This window comes from Cygnus olor, chromosome 1, assembly GCF_009769625.2.
Source record: "Cygnus olor isolate bCygOlo1 chromosome 1, bCygOlo1.pri.v2, whole genome shotgun sequence".
In the NCBI taxonomy this organism is placed as follows: Eukaryota; Metazoa; Chordata; class Aves; order Anseriformes; family Anatidae; genus Cygnus; species Cygnus olor.
This window is the reverse complement of record NC_049169.1, coordinates 76,033,388-76,053,638: the sequence shown is the minus strand read 5'-3', so window position 1 is coordinate 76,053,638 and position 20,251 is coordinate 76,033,388. Positions and strand designations below refer to the sequence as shown.

General features: G+C 38.9%; 1 protein-coding gene across 5 annotated transcripts in view; it reads right to left on the bottom strand.

Annotated features, from left to right (window-relative positions):
- The window catches only part of ITPR2 (inositol 1,4,5-trisphosphate receptor type 2), a 268,838-nt gene that overhangs the window by 56,994 nt on the left and 191,593 nt on the right, over nt 1-20,251 (bottom strand). For all 5 annotated transcript variants that reach the window (XR_005816274.1, XM_040545169.1, XM_040545170.1 and 2 more), the window contains 3 exons: nt 18,831-18,941; nt 12,385-12,480; nt 11,222-11,341 (listed from right to left, as the gene is read on the bottom strand). Coding sequence is in view for 4 of the 5 variants with exons in the window: in XM_040545169.1 (XP_040401103.1) it covers nt 11,222-11,341; nt 12,385-12,480; nt 18,831-18,941 (327 nt within the window). In the remaining variant the exon portion in view is untranslated. The remainder of the gene's footprint in view (nt 1-11,221; nt 11,342-12,384; nt 12,481-18,830; nt 18,942-20,251) is intronic.

Below are 20,251 nucleotides of genomic sequence, written 5' to 3'. Positions count from 1 at the left end.
GGGAAGATAACAAGACAGTTCAACGGAAAAGGAAGAAAAAGCAGAACTATTAGAGCTGGTCTTCTTAATGGTATAATAAGAAACAAGATCCCAGTTACATGTAACTTCTGTGAAAGGCAGATAAAACATTGCACCCAAAATAAGACTTTATTAACATGCTTATCAACATGTTACACACCCAGTCTGACAACAACCAAGAACAGCAACAGATCAGCAAGCATATGGATCCCAAATCCACACAGCAAGAAAACTGTTCACCTCTAAAAGACACCAACAATTTACACACATACAAAATATATACATAAGCTTGAGATAAGAGAGCTGTGAATGGCATACCCTTTCCAGGAACTCTCCAAATCCTTTTATTGTCAAGCACTTTACTTCCTAGGTTTCTCTTCTTATTCAGAACAGATACTCTCTGCAAAATATCTATCTATTGCTACCTATCACGTGGATCGTAAAGAAAAGGAAGGCTAGCTATCCATACAAGCAAAATGAGAAACTGACCATGATTCTTATTTTGGTGGCAATGTGGCAAGGGAAACCACAGTCTTAAGTCTTTAAGCCTTAGGTATGGCTATATTTTCTTCTTTAAGCCATAAGAGTAGAATTTGACTGCCACTCAACCTCCCTTCCTCTGATACCAGGTGTAGAGAATAAAGCAACTCAAGCACTGATACTTCGAGAATGGGCTCAAACTTTTCTCCAGGGTCTAACCAAACTACATGGAAAACAGCTCTGCCTTTCACTTGAAGTGTGAGACTTGCATCATCTCTAGCTCTCTCCTCACATTTCCCACCCTTAAGCATCATTTCATGCGTTTACAGTATAGTGCCATGTTGTCTTTTGCACATTGTGACCCCCCAACCTGGATGTAGCTCACCAGCCCTATCTATCATACCCATCAGCTCTACTATATACTCCTAGGTTTTGGTAGAGTGCCTCTGTACTTGTACAGGCTTGGATAAGCTATCTACCAATCTTCAAAGCAGCTTGTTAAGAGGCGTTAAGTCCTCAGTCAGCCTCCATGATTAAAACATTTGAGATCCAGCCATTAATGTGGCCATCCTACTTGTTATAGCAATAGTGAGGTAATAAGTTTGTTCAGACAATCTTGTTAGTATCCCACCTCTTTGACAGGTATTTCTGTAACACACAAAAAACTATAACTTGGTCATTCAGAGTCAAAACCATATCAGACTAAAGTAGTATGTAAGCAGCTGAAGCTGCAAACTCTCGAAACACATGCATTTCCTCATCTCTGCAGGGGTCTGATGCACATACTTTGTGGGGTATGAAACAGGACAGTTTCCAACTGTGGAGACAGACAGGGAATGAGAGATGTCTCCCTTCATATAATTACAGTGGTGAGATTTCCCAGCTTCTTCAATCATGCTGTTGAACACTTGCTAACCCTCCAATTAACAGAGAAAAATGTCTTTAAAAATAATTTAGGGGCATAGAAATAAAGAGAAGAGAAATTAAAACAGTGAGTTGTTCTTTCTAACTTTGTATTATGGTTATGTCCTCGGTAGAGCAGTTTCACCTGGTACATGTGAAGCAACAGTTCATGGTGGGAAATCAAAAAGTGAAAAAATTACACCTCTGTCCTCACCAAACATTCACAAATAACGCAGCTTTACCCAAACAGCTAGCAGCTAAATGGTGCTCTGCAGGCAAACTCATAGAAAGAAAAGACTGGAAAGCCGAAGTTCATTTAAGGCTGCCACAGACCATTCATAAAACAAATTCTGAAAATCGTTGCCAATACATAACAGCAGAGAAACTGTTTTCTTTTCAGAGATGGATGCTTTTAATCAGTAACTCTTAAAGCTGCCATCTAAAAAGTGCAAAGTGGACCTCATTTTTATTTTTCTGTGCTTGTTAAGTAAGTTTAAATGAAGAAGGCGGCAACTGAGGTAGATCTGCCTGTTTGCAGATTACAAATTCAGATCTTGTCTATTCTAGAAAACTCTATGATGACTGAGATACCTAATTAAATTATGACATCAGAGGAGATGAGAATTAAAACTGAGCAACTGTGAGGAACAGACATATTTTGACATTCTGATTAATGCTCTTTATTTTTGTTAACCTGTAATTACTTCAATGACTACTGAACAATTGAGAAGGCTAAAAAAGTATGTCTTTGTTAGAGACGACGTCCCCCCCTGTTTTTAATTAAGGTGTAGGATTTCACCATGCAGATATCTGAGGTCTATTAGAACTGCTCTGATAATATTAAATAAGACCAGACTTCACTTTCATGGTATTTCCAAGGCTACCCTCACTGCCCTTCAAAACAAACAAAGCAAGCTCCTCCTAGCTCAGAGTAAAATACCTTAGTTGTGCTTTATATATAAGAAAAAGAGCACTTTGGTTCATCTGAAGGTCACCTTTAATGGAAAAGCCTCAGTTCTGCCAGAGCAAGCCTTCACCTACAGTAGACTATTACAATTCAATACTTTGTGTAATACAGCTTTCTTAACAAGGGGTGTTCGCAGCAATCTGAACAAAGTAAGTGGCTACATTACATACATTTCTGAGCAGACAATTTTGCAGCTGAGGGCAACTGAAAGTGTAGTCTAATTTGAAGAGTGACTTGGTAAAGATGGCACTGTGTGGCTCCACATTTATTGTCTCTGACTGGCTTGTGGATCGAACTTACTGGTTACAAATAAAATTATTTTTATTTCTACTTAACACTCCTTCATGTAAACTCAATTGAAAAGCTTTAAGTCAAGCTGTGCTCTTTTTGGCCCATCTATCATCTAATGAAGACTGTGTATGGAAGATGCAAGTAGGAAGCTCTAAGATAGGTGTAAGGTTTGAGGACAACAGGTCAAGTTCTCTACTAGTGTAAATGAGTATCACTTGTCTACCTTCAGTGGAGACAGTCCTATGTATACTAGTTGAGGATATGGGTAAGTGAAGACCCATTCTTAAAATGGGAAGCTAAGTAACTGGCCTGCTGGCGATAAAGAACCAAAGGGAATTAAAGTAATTCTCCCCAGCCCGTGCTGTTTCAGACAGCAATGAAAAGGTAGTATGTTTATTACTAATACAGGAGTGTAAATGGAGCCTGAGAGCAGAAAATGTCTTAAATAAGACTATGTCATTCTCCTACAGGCAATTTTCAGAGTAAAACTACAGACTAATGTGAAGATTTCACAACACAGATATTCAACAAAGAAAATATATTTCTTCTGGTTTAACATTTGGGCCCTAACACCAATACAACATATTTCCCAATGACAAAAATCTTGTAAACCACAAAACATAAAGACACAGGATTAAAAAAGTTAAAGACAGAAGAAGAAACCCGATAAAAAAAGAAATATTAAGGCCACCTGTACATTAGTGAAATGCACAGTCACCACAGCCAAACAGGATACATACCTCATTAATATTATATATAATAAAACATACATATATGTATAATACATACTTGATCTTAACTCTAGAGCTGTAGAAAATAACCTAAAACCTTTGTGACCAGCCTACACCTAGCCTGAATCCCAGCAGCTCCTAGTAACCCAAGTCAACAGGACTCTAGAGGGAAACAGAGGTCCCCATATAGATCCCTGTCAAAGTCATGACAGGATTCTGAGGAAAATGCTTCCAAGAAGGGAAGAAAAATAAAATATCGAAGGACAAGTTGCCAAGGTTTTAACCTGAGACCTAACAACGAAGAACAAGTTGCCAAGGTTTTAACCTGAGACCTAACAACAGCCACAGACATTTGTTTAATGTTTCAGGTGCTCATTAGCGTCAAGCCCCTGTAGCAGCTTCCATACTGTCTCTCTATACTACAGCTGGCTAAAGGTAGAGTTATATACCATCCTAATGAGCCGCAAGGAGGGTGATGTGCGTCATTGGTTTCTGTTTCAATCTAAGTGTAAAAGCCTTGCAACAGCTTCTGATTCTGCTGACATTTAATTAGCCGGTGTCATTTTGATGCCATAGCCTGTCTCATCAGGTTGATAACTACAAAACAACATGTGGAGCATAAAAGTTCTATGAGAAGTTTCAGGTCTGGCAGCCAAGGATACGAGTCCCCTGACAGTCACGATTTCTGGGACTGGTCCCCATTAGCCCCTTGTTTTGGCACTGCTATCAGCAAGAGCTTTGCTGTTAAGAGAGAGACGCAAAATAACAAAAAAAAGAAAATGAAAAGCTACAAACCTCAGCAAAGCCTTGCAATAAAATGCATCCTTGAGATCTAAAAATTTTACCTGTCCTGCACAAGGAAAGCATCGTTATGGCACTAACTCAGAGCTATTCATCCTGAAGGACAGAAGGACAGGTTTATCATGAAGGACAGGTCTGATAATCCTCTGAATTCAAAAGGTAGCCCCGTTTATTTAAGTATATATTTTTCATCAAGTGCCATCAGATGCCTGGGAAGGCTATCTCTAGGAATACCTGACAACTGTTCCGTGAGAGATTGCTCACATCAGCTGCAAAATTTGAAAATTTTCCTTGCTATAACAAAACCTGACTGATCTATATATCCACTCAATATAACCAGTGATACTGGTACAGTACATCCATTTACACCAGACAAATTCAGACCTTTTTGTATTTAGGTCTTTTTTTCCAAAATCCTGCTCTAGCACACTGAAGGCACCACTTCTCTAGACTGCACCAATCAGAGATTTATAGAAATCCAAATGAACCAAGCTATTCTGTTCTTGGAAGAGAATCAACTTAAAATCTTTGTCTGTAGAACCTAGGCAAAACCTAATGCTTTGTAAAGATAGAGGCTTATGGGGCTGTTTTTGAGCAAAGGCGTCTACCGGAGGATGGGCAAAAAGAGGCAATGTTGATCAGCAGACTTAAAAATTCACTGAACAATGCGGTTGCAAGATCTCAGCTCTTCTGGCAGATCCTTGCTGGAGCTAAAAGGTACTTCCCAACTGGATGAGGATAAGCCTATCTTTTAGAGCAAAGTGATCTGGGAACTCACAGTTCCCATAAGGAAAGGGAGATCTCTTTTAGGTAAATGTTATGGACCCCTAACAACACCATACAGGGGGAAGGGGAAAGAACGTTCTTACAAGACTTTTCCACTTGGATCCTGTTTCCACTTTTTCCATAGTATAACCACGATGCTATTGTTTTAGCCAATTAATGCCCTCTGCAGAATGCAGGGGTTGTAACTGGTTCCATCTATTCCCTACCCTGAACAGCGTTCCAGGTGTTTCTTTGCTTACAGAAGGTGCTTGGAAATGCATGCTATTAAGTAAATAATTTCTGTCTTCTTCATTCTGTCTTCATCAACATTTCTTTTTGAACAGTCACATTTCACCCTAAATTTATCCCTTACTACAGTCACACTTCCTTATGCAGAATACTGTTTTTCTGCCTGGGACAACCCTACCAGTTCAGAAAGCTTTGGATTTTCATACCAAAGGACAAGCTACAGGCAGTGATCCTATCTCCTATCTAGAGGAACATATTCACAGTAATAATTCTCGTGCTCCCCAGATATTAAAGCATGGAAAATCTGTTCACATCGTTTCAAGCAAGGTCTTGCCATGAAATCCTTTGTCCTGACTTGAATTGTATGCAGATCAAGACAAACAGAAGCATATGAGAATTCACATTTAACTTATAGCACATATTCTAATAAATGTATTTTATTCTGTGTGCACACATACAGACACACAAGAGAAAAGGAGTAACAAGGGTCTAAGGTCATCTATCTAAATGTTAAAATACAGCCAAGTGAAGGAAAGTCAACAGCTGCTTCACACTACAACACCAAAAATAACTACACATAAAAAAACCTCTAAGCCTTCCAATACTCCTCTCTCCCCTCCCCCAGTTGTATCAACTATACTATGAAAGCTCTTCCGGTCTCAACAATCCAAACAATCCATAATATTAGCAGCACAAGAAACTTTATTTGAAATATATACTTTAGCACGATCTCTTTATAAGGCTCTTGGCGTACTGATGTGCTCAGTGATTATGCACTTCTCAACTGTCAACTGTATTACCCATTAAATGCCAATTTTCCTCATTAGTAAAGTAGCTGGGATCAAGTGAGCATAGGAGGAAAACCAGTGTAGCAGTTAAAGAAAAGCACTGGGGATCGAGCAAGCTGTCTTCTCGTCCCATGATGGCTAAATGACTTGCTGTCTACACCTACTTCTGGCTTGGTGTCTTCATCTCTAAAACTGGGTAATATCACCTATTCTAAGAGAGGGGGAAAGAAAATTAACTAAAGCTTTTAACTGCTCCAAAACCTATAAAAGCCAAAGCTAATTCTTTAAATACTTCCAGAATTACTGTTATTATCGTCATTTATCTGTTCTGCCGTAGCATGTAAGTGCCCATATGCACATGGTTCTAGGCACAGCGTTGATGCAGAAAATAAAGTGGAAGGTATAGACAGCATGATAAACAGAAAGCCACAGAAACAAAAGCTTTGTGCTTCATAGAAATTTACGTATTTGGACAGCTACCTTTAAAAATACAAAAAAAAACAAACAAAAAAAAACTGTCTTAACTTTCTCCTTAGTGAGTATATTGTATGCAAGTCTCATTATCAAACAAATCCTATGTCAGGTGTCAAAAAAATCCCTAACTTCTAAAAATAAAAAATACAGCCTGTAGTGCATTAGTACTTCCAAACTATAAATCCATGCCATTAATTATTACCAGTAATATTGTCAATTAAAAATTACCTAGTTAGCAAATATTCTTCACGTGCATACACCAGTATGCAGTATACTACATGAAGTAAACATGGCAGTAAGATTACTTCTATAAAGTTTGTCACATTTGATAAAGAAATATTGATTTTGCTATTAACGTACTTTATAAAGAAAACATATATGGCTGAATGACTTATTTTGCTCAGTACATTTAAAATTAGCACCCGAAGGGAAGGAGTATGACATCTCCAGTTGCTACAGTATACTTAGTAGTACATGCAGCAAGAACCTTACAAATCACAGCAAAATCCTGCTTCCTTTACCCGTTTGCTTTTAAGAATTTATCAATGAAAGGGAACTTCCAACGATGTTAGTTTATCAGAATATAAACTAGATTAAGCTTGTGTTTATTTATGCCATATACCTGCATTGATATCAACAAGCAGTGTCAATTTCTTCTAGCTTTATAGGGTGGAAGAAATGTTTTTTCAGTAAGTCTTAGGGCCATTAGAAAATTATCATATTTATGTAAGTAGTTTTGGTACTCCCTTGAGATTTTAGTAAAATTTTAGCTTAACCTCATAAAAACCCCTCCTATTCAGCTCGAGGCTGAATGTACTGTGTACTGTGTACAATGTACTGTGGAGTTTCAAGACCTATGCTCCTTCTCCAGCAAGGCATTTAAGCATGTGCTTAAAATTAAGCATTTGCGTAAACATTTTGCTCATCTGAGAGTCTCAGAACATGCATCATGAAAGGGATGCCACACTAGGTCAATACTTCCATACTCCCGTAAAAGCTTTGGGAACCAGATGGATAGTCACAAGGCACTGAACATTTTGTTGTAGTACCATAATTTGCTTCCCTACTGCTTACATACTCACATCCTTCTAGATCAAGGACATGTCTACACAGTTCTACAGGCAGATGAAAGTGCATTCTTCCCAAGCTGCAAGCTGACTAGAAGCTATGTAAATTTATTTAATGTTCTCTGAGCCTCATGAATACGCTCCTGCTGAAAGGTACAGTGCATTAGCTAGGGCTTCATGCCTGATTTAGAGAGTTTGCAACTAGCAGAAAAACACAGAGAAACACTCTAAAGTATATGTTCTTAACAGAAGTACATATATACATGCATGCAATCTATAGAAGCCTGTGGTTATAACTACTGCATTTTCTTATTTTATAGTAAATGTAAAGGGGTCATGAACTTCACAGAAATACTACTAACTCCTATAGAGCTTTTTTAGTTTACAAACTGCTGAAATACTTTTTTATAACTAACAGCTTGGAAGCTCAAGCAGTCATCTGAAAAGCCAGAGGATTTATTTGGCCTTTTAAGATTTCATTTTTGTAGCCATTTAAAAACTTGATTCTCCTATTCACCTCTAGTGCAGAAGCATTAGACTAAGTATTCCAGTGTTGTGTGCTACTATGTCAAAAGCTTTTGTAAACTCTACAGAGACATCACATCAAGACAAAGTCTCTTTGACGATGGCCTTCCTAGCTTTGCAAAACATAGCATAGCCTGCTTTAACAGGATCTTTTAAATAGGACAGCAATAAAAACACCACAGCAACTACTCTTGACTGAAGCTTGAAAAGAAGAGGTATAAGAACCAATGGAACTATCTGTAACATACCACTGGTATTCACTCGAGACTACTGTAAGAAATTAGGAATGTCAAGTTCAAGGTATTGGCTCTGAACATGACATTTGAACAAGACAAAGAAAAAAAATCTTCTCCATGGATTTTCAAGAGAATTGTGACCAGTCTTTAGCAATAACAGGCTTATTTTTCCAGGATGTAACCTCATGCACCAGCTTGTGCTTGAGGCTGCAGAAGAGCTACATCTGGAATGAGTCCCTGCCCTAAAGCCAGGCTGCAGAGTGAAGGTACAATTTAGGGTAAGTTCCTCATAGATGATTCAGTTCTTTTAGTGCTGCTCCATTCTCTGCTCATAATACATTGAACAGGAAAAGTAGGGAACAGCAGTATCCGGACAGCCCTGAAGCCAGTGCAAGGTGAGCAGCACAGCTACTGCATGTGGCAGGCTGGAGAAGGATGAAAATGTAAAGGGAAAGAGGACAGAGAAAGATTTGGAAGAGAAGTGGTAACTGTTATGACATGGCATATTTAACAGTCAATATCTTACCATTGTGTCCCAGGCTATCTCTGTCTGCCTGTGTGTGTGTGTGTGTATGCACGTGCATACATGTGCCTGCATGTGCATTTGGGGTAGAGGCTGAGAGGGTGTAAAGGATATTTAATAACAGAAATCTCAGCCTTGCCTGTGACATATTTAAAAGTTTCTGTGCACTGTGGGTCAAACATTTACAAGAATGCCTTTTGCTTCTGGTAAAATCAGCCACAGGAAGGGCAAGGAAGGATGTAGTGGTGGCAAAATGCAGAACCCACCAGAGCCCTGAAAAGTGCAACGACAAAAACTGAAAGTCTAGGCTCCCCAAAATAAACTGTCTGTGTTTGAGGGCTCTAACAGCAAAAGAGGAACTCTTGGTCTTGATTCTGCTAATACAGAGGGACCAAAAAGCTGTAACTAGAGCAAGTGGTCACATGCAAGTGTCAGGAAAGTGACTGAAGATCCATGCTGGTTGTAGGAAAAAAACAAAGTCAGATGGACTGTGGAACTGTAAGGAGTACAGCAAATACATGTTATGTAAATTAGGTTGGCTAAGCTGAGTGGAAAGCCCAGACACCAATAAGCCCCTCAGACACAGCAAAGCAGAAGAGGGCAGTTAGAGTGGAACCAGAAAAGGAGCCCAGCAACAATGGCTTTATTGAGGAGGGATCAAGTTTACATCCTGCCCATCCGCAAACAAGTAAAAGGGCACATGTGGAAAGAGTTTGGGGTCAAGGATCAGCAGTTCTGTGCCAAGAATCATAGCTTTTCATTAGCAGAGGAGGGGGAAGGTCCCCAGATTGCCTGCCCTTCCATTGCTCTGTTTTGATATGGGGCTTGACATGGCTGCAAAGCCATTGTAAACAGACACATGCACTGTATTATGGAAAGATGATGAAAACAGTAATTTTTGTAAAAAGATGGTAATTTTTTACAGCATACAGAGCCAATCATGCTATTTAATTCTACAGAATGAGAAGTACCACAGTAAATTGCTGCCATGAGCCTTACACAACCAAAACACCCACTACAGATGAAGCATTTGGAACAGCTATGGAGGGGTTCATGAGCTTCTTGTCTAGGGACAGAATTCACTCTACACCTCAGCTAACTAGCGTACCCTTAGTAGTGACCTCTCTGATAAAATGACCCCAGCAGTCACTACATAGATGGTTTTAGGTCTGTATTCTACTCCCCAAAATTTATTTGCCATTGACATGAACGCTGCTAAGTCATTTAACAAAAGCTGTAAGCAGAAGACATAAAATACTGACATTTTGATTTGGCAGACATTTAAATTTTCATTATAAGCATTGATACATGGAGTAAATAGTCATATAATGTAAGAAGCTACAAACACTTTCCAAAAGTACTGTGATCTTTGATGGGTATCTTATGTACAGACCTACATACAAAACAAGAGTTGAGCATGGTCATCCATAACAACAACATAATAATAAAACTTCCTTAAATGTTCTGCAAGCACGTGAGCATAATTCAGAGATTTTTTCCATTCCTTGCTTGAAAGAAACATTGCATAATACTAGTGTAACTAAAGATTGCTTTCCTTTCTTTTTCCATTAAGTATTTAATTCCTAAAAACACTTAAGTATAATGAATAAACAGAAAACACTTAACAAGTATAATAATAAAGAACACTCCCTTTATTTCTATTTATCTCTTCTTACTTAGTAAAAACATTTTTTAAAAACACAAAAACACATCCCCTTCTGAAATACCAAATGCTATCATTTATGATATAATCAAGAAATATGTGGTCTTTACTTTTTTGATTAAAAAAATCTTTCATTCAAATCTCTTAATGTGATTGAAAAATGAAGAAGCTATTTTTGATACCAACTGCTCTGAAAAATGAGTATCTCATTAAACAAAAACCATCAGCGTACATTCTATCTTTTCCATGAGAGAAGAAAAAGTGATCAGAAAAAGCTTGAGGGCACTACAACATAATACAGATGGAGACAACAGTAAAGAGGCCAATTATTCTTATTGGCTGAGTAATTAATATATCTAAAATAATGTCAATCTTTTCAATTCAAGTTCACTTGATACCACTACTGAAGCTACTAATTAGAATATAGAAATAATAACTTGATTTATGATTTGATTGATATATATGATCTGTTAAAGAAAGACAAAGCTATGTGTACATTAATTGCTTTGCTCTACATTATTATTTCACACAAATAGTGCCTACCAAATTCCTCAGAGGGCCTACTCTTACAATGGGACTGCTTACTTGTCCTGCTATCAGCAGCTTTCCAGCTAAGATCATGTTGTACACAAACGTGAGGCAGAAATCACAAGAAAGGATTTTTGATCAGACAAGTTTTGTGTGGAATTCAAGCATTTAACACTTTTCTGGAAGCAGTTGCACAACAAGTAAAGACATACCTGATGTGCCAAAATATAGATATTATGGCCAACATCTTTTGGGGAGATGCCATCATCTCCATTCTCCTCCTCATGGTCACATTCTAGGCCTTGGTTATATGCATTCTTCATCACATCCACCTGCAACACAAGCCGAACCAAGGAGAGATTAAATAACTGTCATTCAAAAAGCACACAGTGTTTGAACACATTCACTTTGTTCAGCCCAAGCTTGGATGGGTGCCCTGCAGTTCTAAAAGAAGAGTGAGCAGTCTGGGAAACACTTTCTGAATAAAGAAGAGCTTGAAGTATTTATGAAGCTCCAAACTGCTACACTTCTTGTCAGCAAAACTGCAACCATGAGAAAGGAACAGGAATGTTGAGTCTTTTTGAGAAGGTATTTTCACAGATGTTTTAAAGACAGATCAACAGGTAGCACAGGTAGTGCCTTTTGGCACTTACAGTGCAGGCGCGATCCCTCTGTGGATAGAGCAGGCTGCAATGCAACTCAGAGCTCTCCTTATAGTTTAACAGAAAAAAAAAAATTAAGCCAAAAAGGAAAGGAAGATACAGATCTGGGCAGGGCGCTGGGGTAATTCCAAAAAAGGGGAAAAATCCTCCATTCCCCAGAAAGGGCCTGATCCTGCTGATGCCCACAGATCTCCCCACAAAACAGGTTTTCCAGTCACTGTTGTTACATGGTCCATTTGTTTGGAAACAATTTCTCCAGACTTCCAATCTATTTAACATTCTTGGAGACCTATACAAGTATCACACCTATTCCAAAACACAGCAATAACTGTAACTTTTGTTGTTTGTTCATGAGACGTATATATAAATGCACATGCACACATTTCTGTTAGCACTGTTTCACAAACTGTACAAGCTTAATTTCCCAGCCCATGACAAAGGGTACTTGAAGACAGTCTACCAGAGTATGATAATTTAGTTAAGAAACAATTACAGAAAAGTGCTTGGAATGGATAAAAATAATGAAGTCGTAAAGACTGAAATCATGCATGCTTGATCCTTTTAAAGTACTTTTGTGAATTAGTACTATCCTGATACATTGTGTCACTATATGCCGCCAACACTCTTCAACCTAGATGCAGATCATTTTGAAATGTTTTAATGACAGATTTTTTTCAGCCAAAAGATTTATGAATATTCAGAAGTTTTCTCACCAGTTCCCTTGGTCTCATGTTGAAAAGGATTCTTTCCGCATTCTCACTGTCATGCCTGCTTTCCATAATAGCCAGCAAGAGCTTGGAGGCATTGTTCTAAAGATACAAAACCAAGTTAATGCAAATTTAAAATCTATTTCATGGATTAATGATCCTTGCATTTGTTTTAATTGAGATTACCAGGACCATTTTTTTAGTGGATAAGATTTTAGACTACTTGCATCTTTTATTCTACTGACATATTTAATAGGGCTTTTCTCCCATTTTAATGTCAGCATACTGTAAGACTAACTAACCCAGCACGCTATATTTGAGGAAGCATTTTAAATATTAAAAAAAAAAACTGACTTAAATACATAGTTCTGTTCTATACTGTGTGCAAGAAATGAAATCCCATTTCCTTTTCTTATTGCCCACCTAGCAATTTTTGTCATGGCATTCTGTTAAAACAATACTCAGCAGAGGTAATTACAAAGTGTATTAGACAAAAGGTTTCATCATTCAAGCAGGTTTTCTTTCCCTCTGGTTTTTCTAAACCCTAATTCATTATCATTTGAAGGGCTATAAAATAAACTGTTTTCACACATTCCTGGAATTTTGTTTCACTATCATATATTCTTCAGGGAATGCATAAAGATATCCTTCGCTCTGTCAATACGCTGCTTTTAACTGAGATCTCTCCCACAGATTAAATAGCGTGAGCTTCAGCAGCTATAACCCAATAGTGCTTTAGACTTTGGAGACCTGTCTTACTTCCAGTTAGATTAATTGTTGTGAATAGGAGCGAAAGAATGGTTTTGGAGGTTTAAGCACCTTAACAGGCCTCACTCAGTGCACACTTCAGTTCCTAGCTCAGCCAGAAGCTTCCTGTGTGATTCTGGGTAAGTTGTTTCACTTCTCTGTAACTCAACACCTTGCTGGAGGTGGTGGTACAAGAGCTAAATCTGCTTATATTTGTAAACTGCAGAGACACCATGCCCACTTTCACCTGTTTGGTGAGGCTTCTTAGCTACTGACTGCTTTCTGGCACAGTGTGTTTGCCTTGGTCCACATGTTGCAAGTACTATTGGGGAGCATCCCCTCATCACTCCCCACAGCAGACTGAGCTGTTTGAATACATGCACGTAGACTGCAGTACCATGGTACAGGTAGGAGCTAGTAAAACTCTAAACCCATTACACAACGTTGTTCTCAGCTGCTTATTGCCAAATGTTAGCAATTCAAACTGAAATTTCTCACAGCAAGGGTGTGCCTCAGTTAATTAGCAAGGACAATTTCAGAGGGAAAGGGTTCAGCTGCTTTTGGGACTGAGGCAAAAAAAATAATATGTTATTTTCTGCATGTTCAAGGAACTTCTGTTTTAAGCAGTCTTTGTATCTCCAAGTTTTGATAGCAGAGCCAAAAATGTGGGGCACTAGAGGCCAAGATAACATAATAATTCAAGTTGTAGTCCCCAGGGAACCCAGACAAATTTGTCCAACTGGTAAGTATTTTTTAAATTATGATTTGAATACTGCACTGTAGAAATCTTCTGGAGTTTCACAACTAAAAGCCCACAGGCTTTCTTTTTGTTAGACAAAGAATCACAAAATCAGGCAGGTTGGACCACAAAGTCATGCGTTCAAGGCTCACCTCCGGACTGATCTTTTCAGCAGCCCCAGCCCTTGCTCAAAGCCCCTGCACAGGGCTGTGTGAAGCTGAGGTCTGAACGCCTCCAAAGAAGGAGACCTCACTGGTGCCCTTCCTGGGCACCAGTTCCCAGCTTGATGACCTTCACAAGAAAATAATTTTTTCTTGTGTCTAATTAGAATTTCCCATACTCCAGCTTGTGTTCATTGTCCCTCACCCTTCCACTATGCATCTCCAAGAGAAGTCTGGCTCTACCTTTTCTGTGCTACTCCTGTGGTGGTTGCATCAAGAGGTCTCCTTGAAGCCAGCTCTTGTGCAGGCTGAACCTCTCACCTCATACATCAGTTTAACAGCACTCCACTGCAATCACTCCAGTACCTCAATGCCTTTCCCACACCACAGAGCTCCAAAATAGGCAAGGTACTTCAGATGCAGTCTAGTGTCAAACAAAAGTGAAAGATCACTTCCCTCAAACTGCTCGCTGCACTCTCGCAAATACAGCCCAAGATGTGGTTGGGTTTCTCTGCTGCAAGGGTATACTGCTGACTCATGTTTAACTTCTCAACCAGGAAAACCATCTCTTTCTACAAAGCTGCTTTTCAGTCATTTAGTCCCCTGCCTGTACTACTGCACGGGTTAATCCATCCCAGATGCAGGACTTTGTGTTTTCCTTTTTCCAAGTTCATGAGGTTCTTATCAGATTATTTCTCCAGCCTGACAAGGTACTTCTTAATAGTATGCTCCAGCATGGGGAACAACAGATACTTCTGAGCAGTTTCGGGTCTGTGTTTGCTCATAGGTACTTGCCTAGGTTTATGGAACGTGGTGGGAAGGACTGCCTGCTTTGAAAGATGTTGAAAGAAGAACTTGGATAAAAGGGAGACTGAACAGGGACAGAAGTTTATTGGAGGAAAACACAAAATGGAACAGAGGGAGTAAGGATGAAGTTAGGACTGGCTAGGAAAACACCTGAAGCCAGTGAACCAACAGAATTAGAAACTATTTCCTAAGTCTGATGTCATAGCTTCTAGCTTTGGGTGGGTTTCTGAAATAAGAAACCCATACTTTCGTGGAGCAGCACTTGGAAGCCAGGCAAGATGCACACAGGCAATTCAAATAGTACTTTTGTGTGCAACTGAATTAAGTCTAGAGTATCTCATAGGCAGCACAAAAGGAAATATCTGGTACTGAGTTTCAGAGAATGTGTGAAAATGAGAAAAAGATATGAGAATGCATGAGGAGAACTCAATACAACTATATTAAGACAGCTGGATAAAGAACTGGAGGAGTGTAGGATTAAAAGTCAGCAGCAGAAGAAAGGGTAAGATGGAAGGAGAGTGGAAGAATAGAATGAGGATTCATACCCAACTGGGGAACTAGGACCTTCTAGGAGAGGAGACTGGGAGTTGAGTGAAAAGCCAGGAGAGAGAAGACTAAGCCTGCAAACACAAAAATGAGATAAGGACAAAGAACAACGGATGAGGAGATCAGACTGGGACTGGCTGAAGGATAATGGGATGCCATATGAATTTTTCCATAGCCACCCTTTTCTTTCTGAAATCAAATCAGGACTGTCCACTGGAAAGGTCCAGCCAGATTCTTCACCTTGCAACCTACATAGCAAAACTTGAACGTGTACATTGAATGGCATCAGGGGGAAGGAAAAGACAGAAAGTGAGAGACTCCTAACAGGGTGCTGCTCTGAAAAACTGGAAGCTTCTATTCTGCTGCAGAGTTCCCTTACAATGGTGAATGACCAAGTCAGTTGTGGCAGCATTGGTAGGATCTCAGAATGAGAAGGGAAGGGGACAAGACAGGCTATCAGGAAGCTTGAGAAGTAAAAAATGGGAAAAAGTGGAAGGAGGCCTCAGTCTATTTGCTCATGGCTGAGGAGGGCTTTGAAGCCATTCCCAGTGCAGGCAATCCTAAGGGTGGAGAGAATCCTACTGCAGCTTCTATGAAGTGAAGAAAGGTAAAGGGTGAGTTGATCTTACTATCATTAATAGCCAGCTTCTTGCTACTGACTCAGAAAAAGTGGCGTGCCTAGAAGTACAGCAAGCAGGCACATCCTCCAGATTTTTGTCCCAAAGAAGGAAATTTCTGACTCGTAAGTCACTTTCTAAGGAAATTTCTGACTCGTAAGTCACTTTCTCCTTCCCCTTCTCTATCTGATCACTTACACCTGACTTTGAGATGCTTATTTAACCACTGATTTCTCATTTTCTGCATGCTTTGAGACCATGAGACCCTGGCTTCTATTCCCAGATATCAGTGGTGAAAAGAGGTCCAATACTTTGAAAACAGAATATAAAGTTCTTCAGAACATATTAGTACTATGAAGAACCAGTCCCCAGTTGCTACAAAATGGATATCCCAAATACTTCTGGCCTTCATTTTTCTTTTCCTGGGTTCCCATTTCATCTTACTGAGTATTACAAGAAAAGCCAAAAAGACATTTATTAGTCTCCCCACCCTTTTCCAGGGAATTGCATGGGCTACTAGACTGACAATGTCTCTTCATCCTGCCACTATTCAGAGTGGCAGATATTGAGGTCATACGCTGTACCAGGTCTTAAATACTAGTCAGTAAGAAAGGCTGGGAGGTTCATACTCACAATAACAAAAGGCAGAACAGAACATCGGACATCTGTTCACTCAATGAACATTGTCTATCCTGCTCACCAAATGATTCAGGAGTCCAATGGAAAATATAATCCATGAAGATGTAATTAAATACCACATCACAAAGTATGAGCAAAACAAGGCAAATTAAGACGGTATGCGAAAATATAATTCTGCATGGTCTTTGCTCTGGTTGAAGGGGTATGTAGTGTTCCCTGAAAAAAGCATCTAAATGTGTTTGTATGCGTAAGTGTGTGGGACCATATATTTGAAATTTTGTATTTTCACTGCAAAATCTACAACTTCTGAGTTGTCTGTAAGCACTGACAGACTGCCAATGCTAAACATTACCTGGTAAACTCAGTGCTGTATTACTTGGATGTATTGTCACTCACAAAAAAAAAAAACAAACAAAAAAAACCAGTAACTTCCTAATTTGCATCTAATTCTTGACATCACATCTAGCTCAGTACTGTATCCAGTTCTGGACTCCATAATACACAAACAATATGGACTTACTAGAACAAGTCCAACAAAGAGCTGCTCTGTTAAACGAATTTTCCATTAGGAGTGGCTGAAGAGAGCTGGGACTGTTCAGCCTGGAAAAGAGAGGGCTCAGGGGAATCTTGTCAGTATAAAGTGTTACCAAGTAAAAATACCTGATGGAAGAGAATGAAGAGGGAGCCAGGCTCTTCTCAGTAGTGCTCAGTGACAGGACAAGAGATAATGGACACAAATTAAAACATAAATGAAATTCCATCTGAACACAAGAAAACACTTTTTTACTTTGAAGTCGGTCAAACACTGGAAGTTTGCCCAGATGGGTTGTGGCATCTCTGTCCTTGGAGATAATAAAACCCAACTGGTCACCTGCTCTAGCTGACCTTGCTTGAGTGGAGGTGTTGGACTATGTGACCTCCAGATGTCCGTTCTAACCTAAATGACACTGATTTTGTAACACCATAATCAGTTCCGCAATTTGACCCTTTGATATCATTCACTACAACTTCTGCTATTTAAGTAAGTGAGGCCATACATAGTGTCCCATGAAAATGGCCAAACTGGTCATTGTAGCAATGCCAATAAACTCCAGTCTTGTGAATTAGATAGAAAAGATGTTTTACAAACATTTTCGAGTTTTATGGTAACGACAAATCAAAATGGCACTGGAGTGAACATAACTAGGTCTTTACAGAGACTGAAATTTGGACTTCAAAAGAACTATCTCTGAGTTCAAAGTTAAATGTCTGCTTAAGTGTTTTGCTTGATCGGGACCTGAATTATACTGCCATTCAAACATGTAATTACAGTTATTAAAATCATGTGTAAAACATTGTTGATTCAATGTTTCATTGTACATGATACATAGCTATATTAATTATCTTATTAGACATCCATAATGTTGCCAATATGATGCAATGCAGCTACCACAAAGTAGTTGCTGGTTTTGGGGAGGAAATAGACCTTCTGCAATGGAAATACTTCATTCAGAAGACAAGAAAAGACAATAATCTAGGGCTCTTTCTGGACATGTTCTACCCTACTTGGCAGACAGTATAGCTGCAAAATTTCCCTCTGCATGTGGTGGCACACAGACCAGAGAAACTTATCTATGGACCTATCCAATTCTCAAGAGAATACAAAACAAAATTCAAGCACTACACTTCACCATTCCCTCAGAGGACACTGAGAAGGGAAATAAAATATAATTTAATTTAACCACATTGTCAACTTCATTTGACATCTTAATTACAGGTCATCTGATATATTATTCTTTTTCACAACATCTCTTTCTCAAATATTTTTTGTAAGTACACAGAATCACAGAATTCAGTATATACAGAGAATGCCTGATGTTACATTGCCTTAACAGTATACCTGTTTATCAATCCAATGAGATTTTGTGCCCTACATGTGGACTCTTCATGCTAGCTACATCATGTCTATTTGATAGGATTCTTTCAAAAAAGCTGAGGGTATACTCCCAAACACAACAGTTGGTCAAAAGTCCTATTGTAGAAGGACTAAAGTGGATTAAGCTGATTTGAATTCATTTGCACCACTTGTTTTCCAGGGCTGCTGAGTGTATCATGCTATGGTAAGACTAAGTAAATGTCAGGTCACCTAGAGCTCTTGCATAGGTATGTCTTCTTTTATTACTCAAATTTAAATAAACAAATTTACATTTACTGTACCTTTAGCTGAAGCACCAAGTCCATGCAGTATTTGCCAAGAGGGTTTATGTCATTCAAGATGAGTGCAATTATAATATCAATCCCATTAGATTCATGGGTGGCTATGCAGGTCTAAAATAAGAGAAAAGAACAGAGTCATAGAGAGAGGAGGGAAGGAGACAGGGAGAGAAAAAAAGGGGTGAGGAGGGGAGAGAGAGAGAATATGCACATCAGCAAATCTCCAAAGCAAGGGTGCAAAACTTGAATGACCCTGAGATTGCAATGAACCTTCCAGCCAAAGCAGAGCAGCCTGAAAACGTGCCACAAGTTGTGCTGAGGAACACTTGGTGTACAGAACTAATCCCAACACTGCCAATAGTGAGGTATACAACTGGGGAAAAAGTGGTGCAAGCTAAAATTTGCTTGCAGTGAGTCATGCAGGATTAGGCACCAAGTGGTACAAGTTAGAGACAGCAACCCACAGGGGCACTAACAGATTTGGCTGGACACACACACACGAACATAAAAGACACACTTGAATCAAATTTGCACACTCAAATTCTAAATTTGCATTCAGCAACCAGCATTAATATCACTGTCTTATAGCATAACCTGTTTGCAAAGATTAAGGTTATCTACACACATTTGGACATATGCTGCACACAAGGACATTTCTGCACACAGAAATCAAAACTGTAAATATGATCAACTGTACTTCCCCAGTGCTTTTACAGCTGGAGTTCTGGACCTTCTAAGCCACATAAATAAATGTCAGCTGTATAAGCGTATGGTATTTTTTTTCTAACAGGTTTACAGGACAATAGGAAAGCAGAAGTTTTCCAGAAAGACAGAGAGATGAAAAAAAAACAAAACAACAACAACAAAAAATCAGATGAAAATGACAGTGTGGAGCATTTGCCTCTGAAATGCACTGAATGAGATTTGCAGTTGGTGTACACAAGCATAACTGTAATCCTGAGTGACTTCCCAGCAGCAGGTAAGTCTAAATAACAAGTCTAATCACTCTCTTCCATTATCAGTGTTCCTCTGTAAAGTTAGAGAACAAGTTAACTTGAGAACAGATTTTCCTCATTTCTAGTCCTGTAATTACTCTTTTTTACAAATGTTTTTTCCCCATTCATTACTGGATCAAATATGACTGTTTAAAATTTAGCCCACCAAAATACTTTGTTTGCTTGTTTTTAAAGTTTTAAGTAAAGGCAGTTGATTACCAGCAACAGTGATAAAAGCACTTTGCACTTCATTGTGCATGTTAATGAATGAGCATTAATACTGAATGTATTTCTTCAGCTATTTCTATTACCAAGAATAGATTGTGTCTTTGTATTTTTGCCCACTTTGATTTTTCCATTCCTAATCCAGAGTGAACATTCTGAAATTTCATCCAGACAACTCTACCACAGTTTTGTTCTCTTCAGATC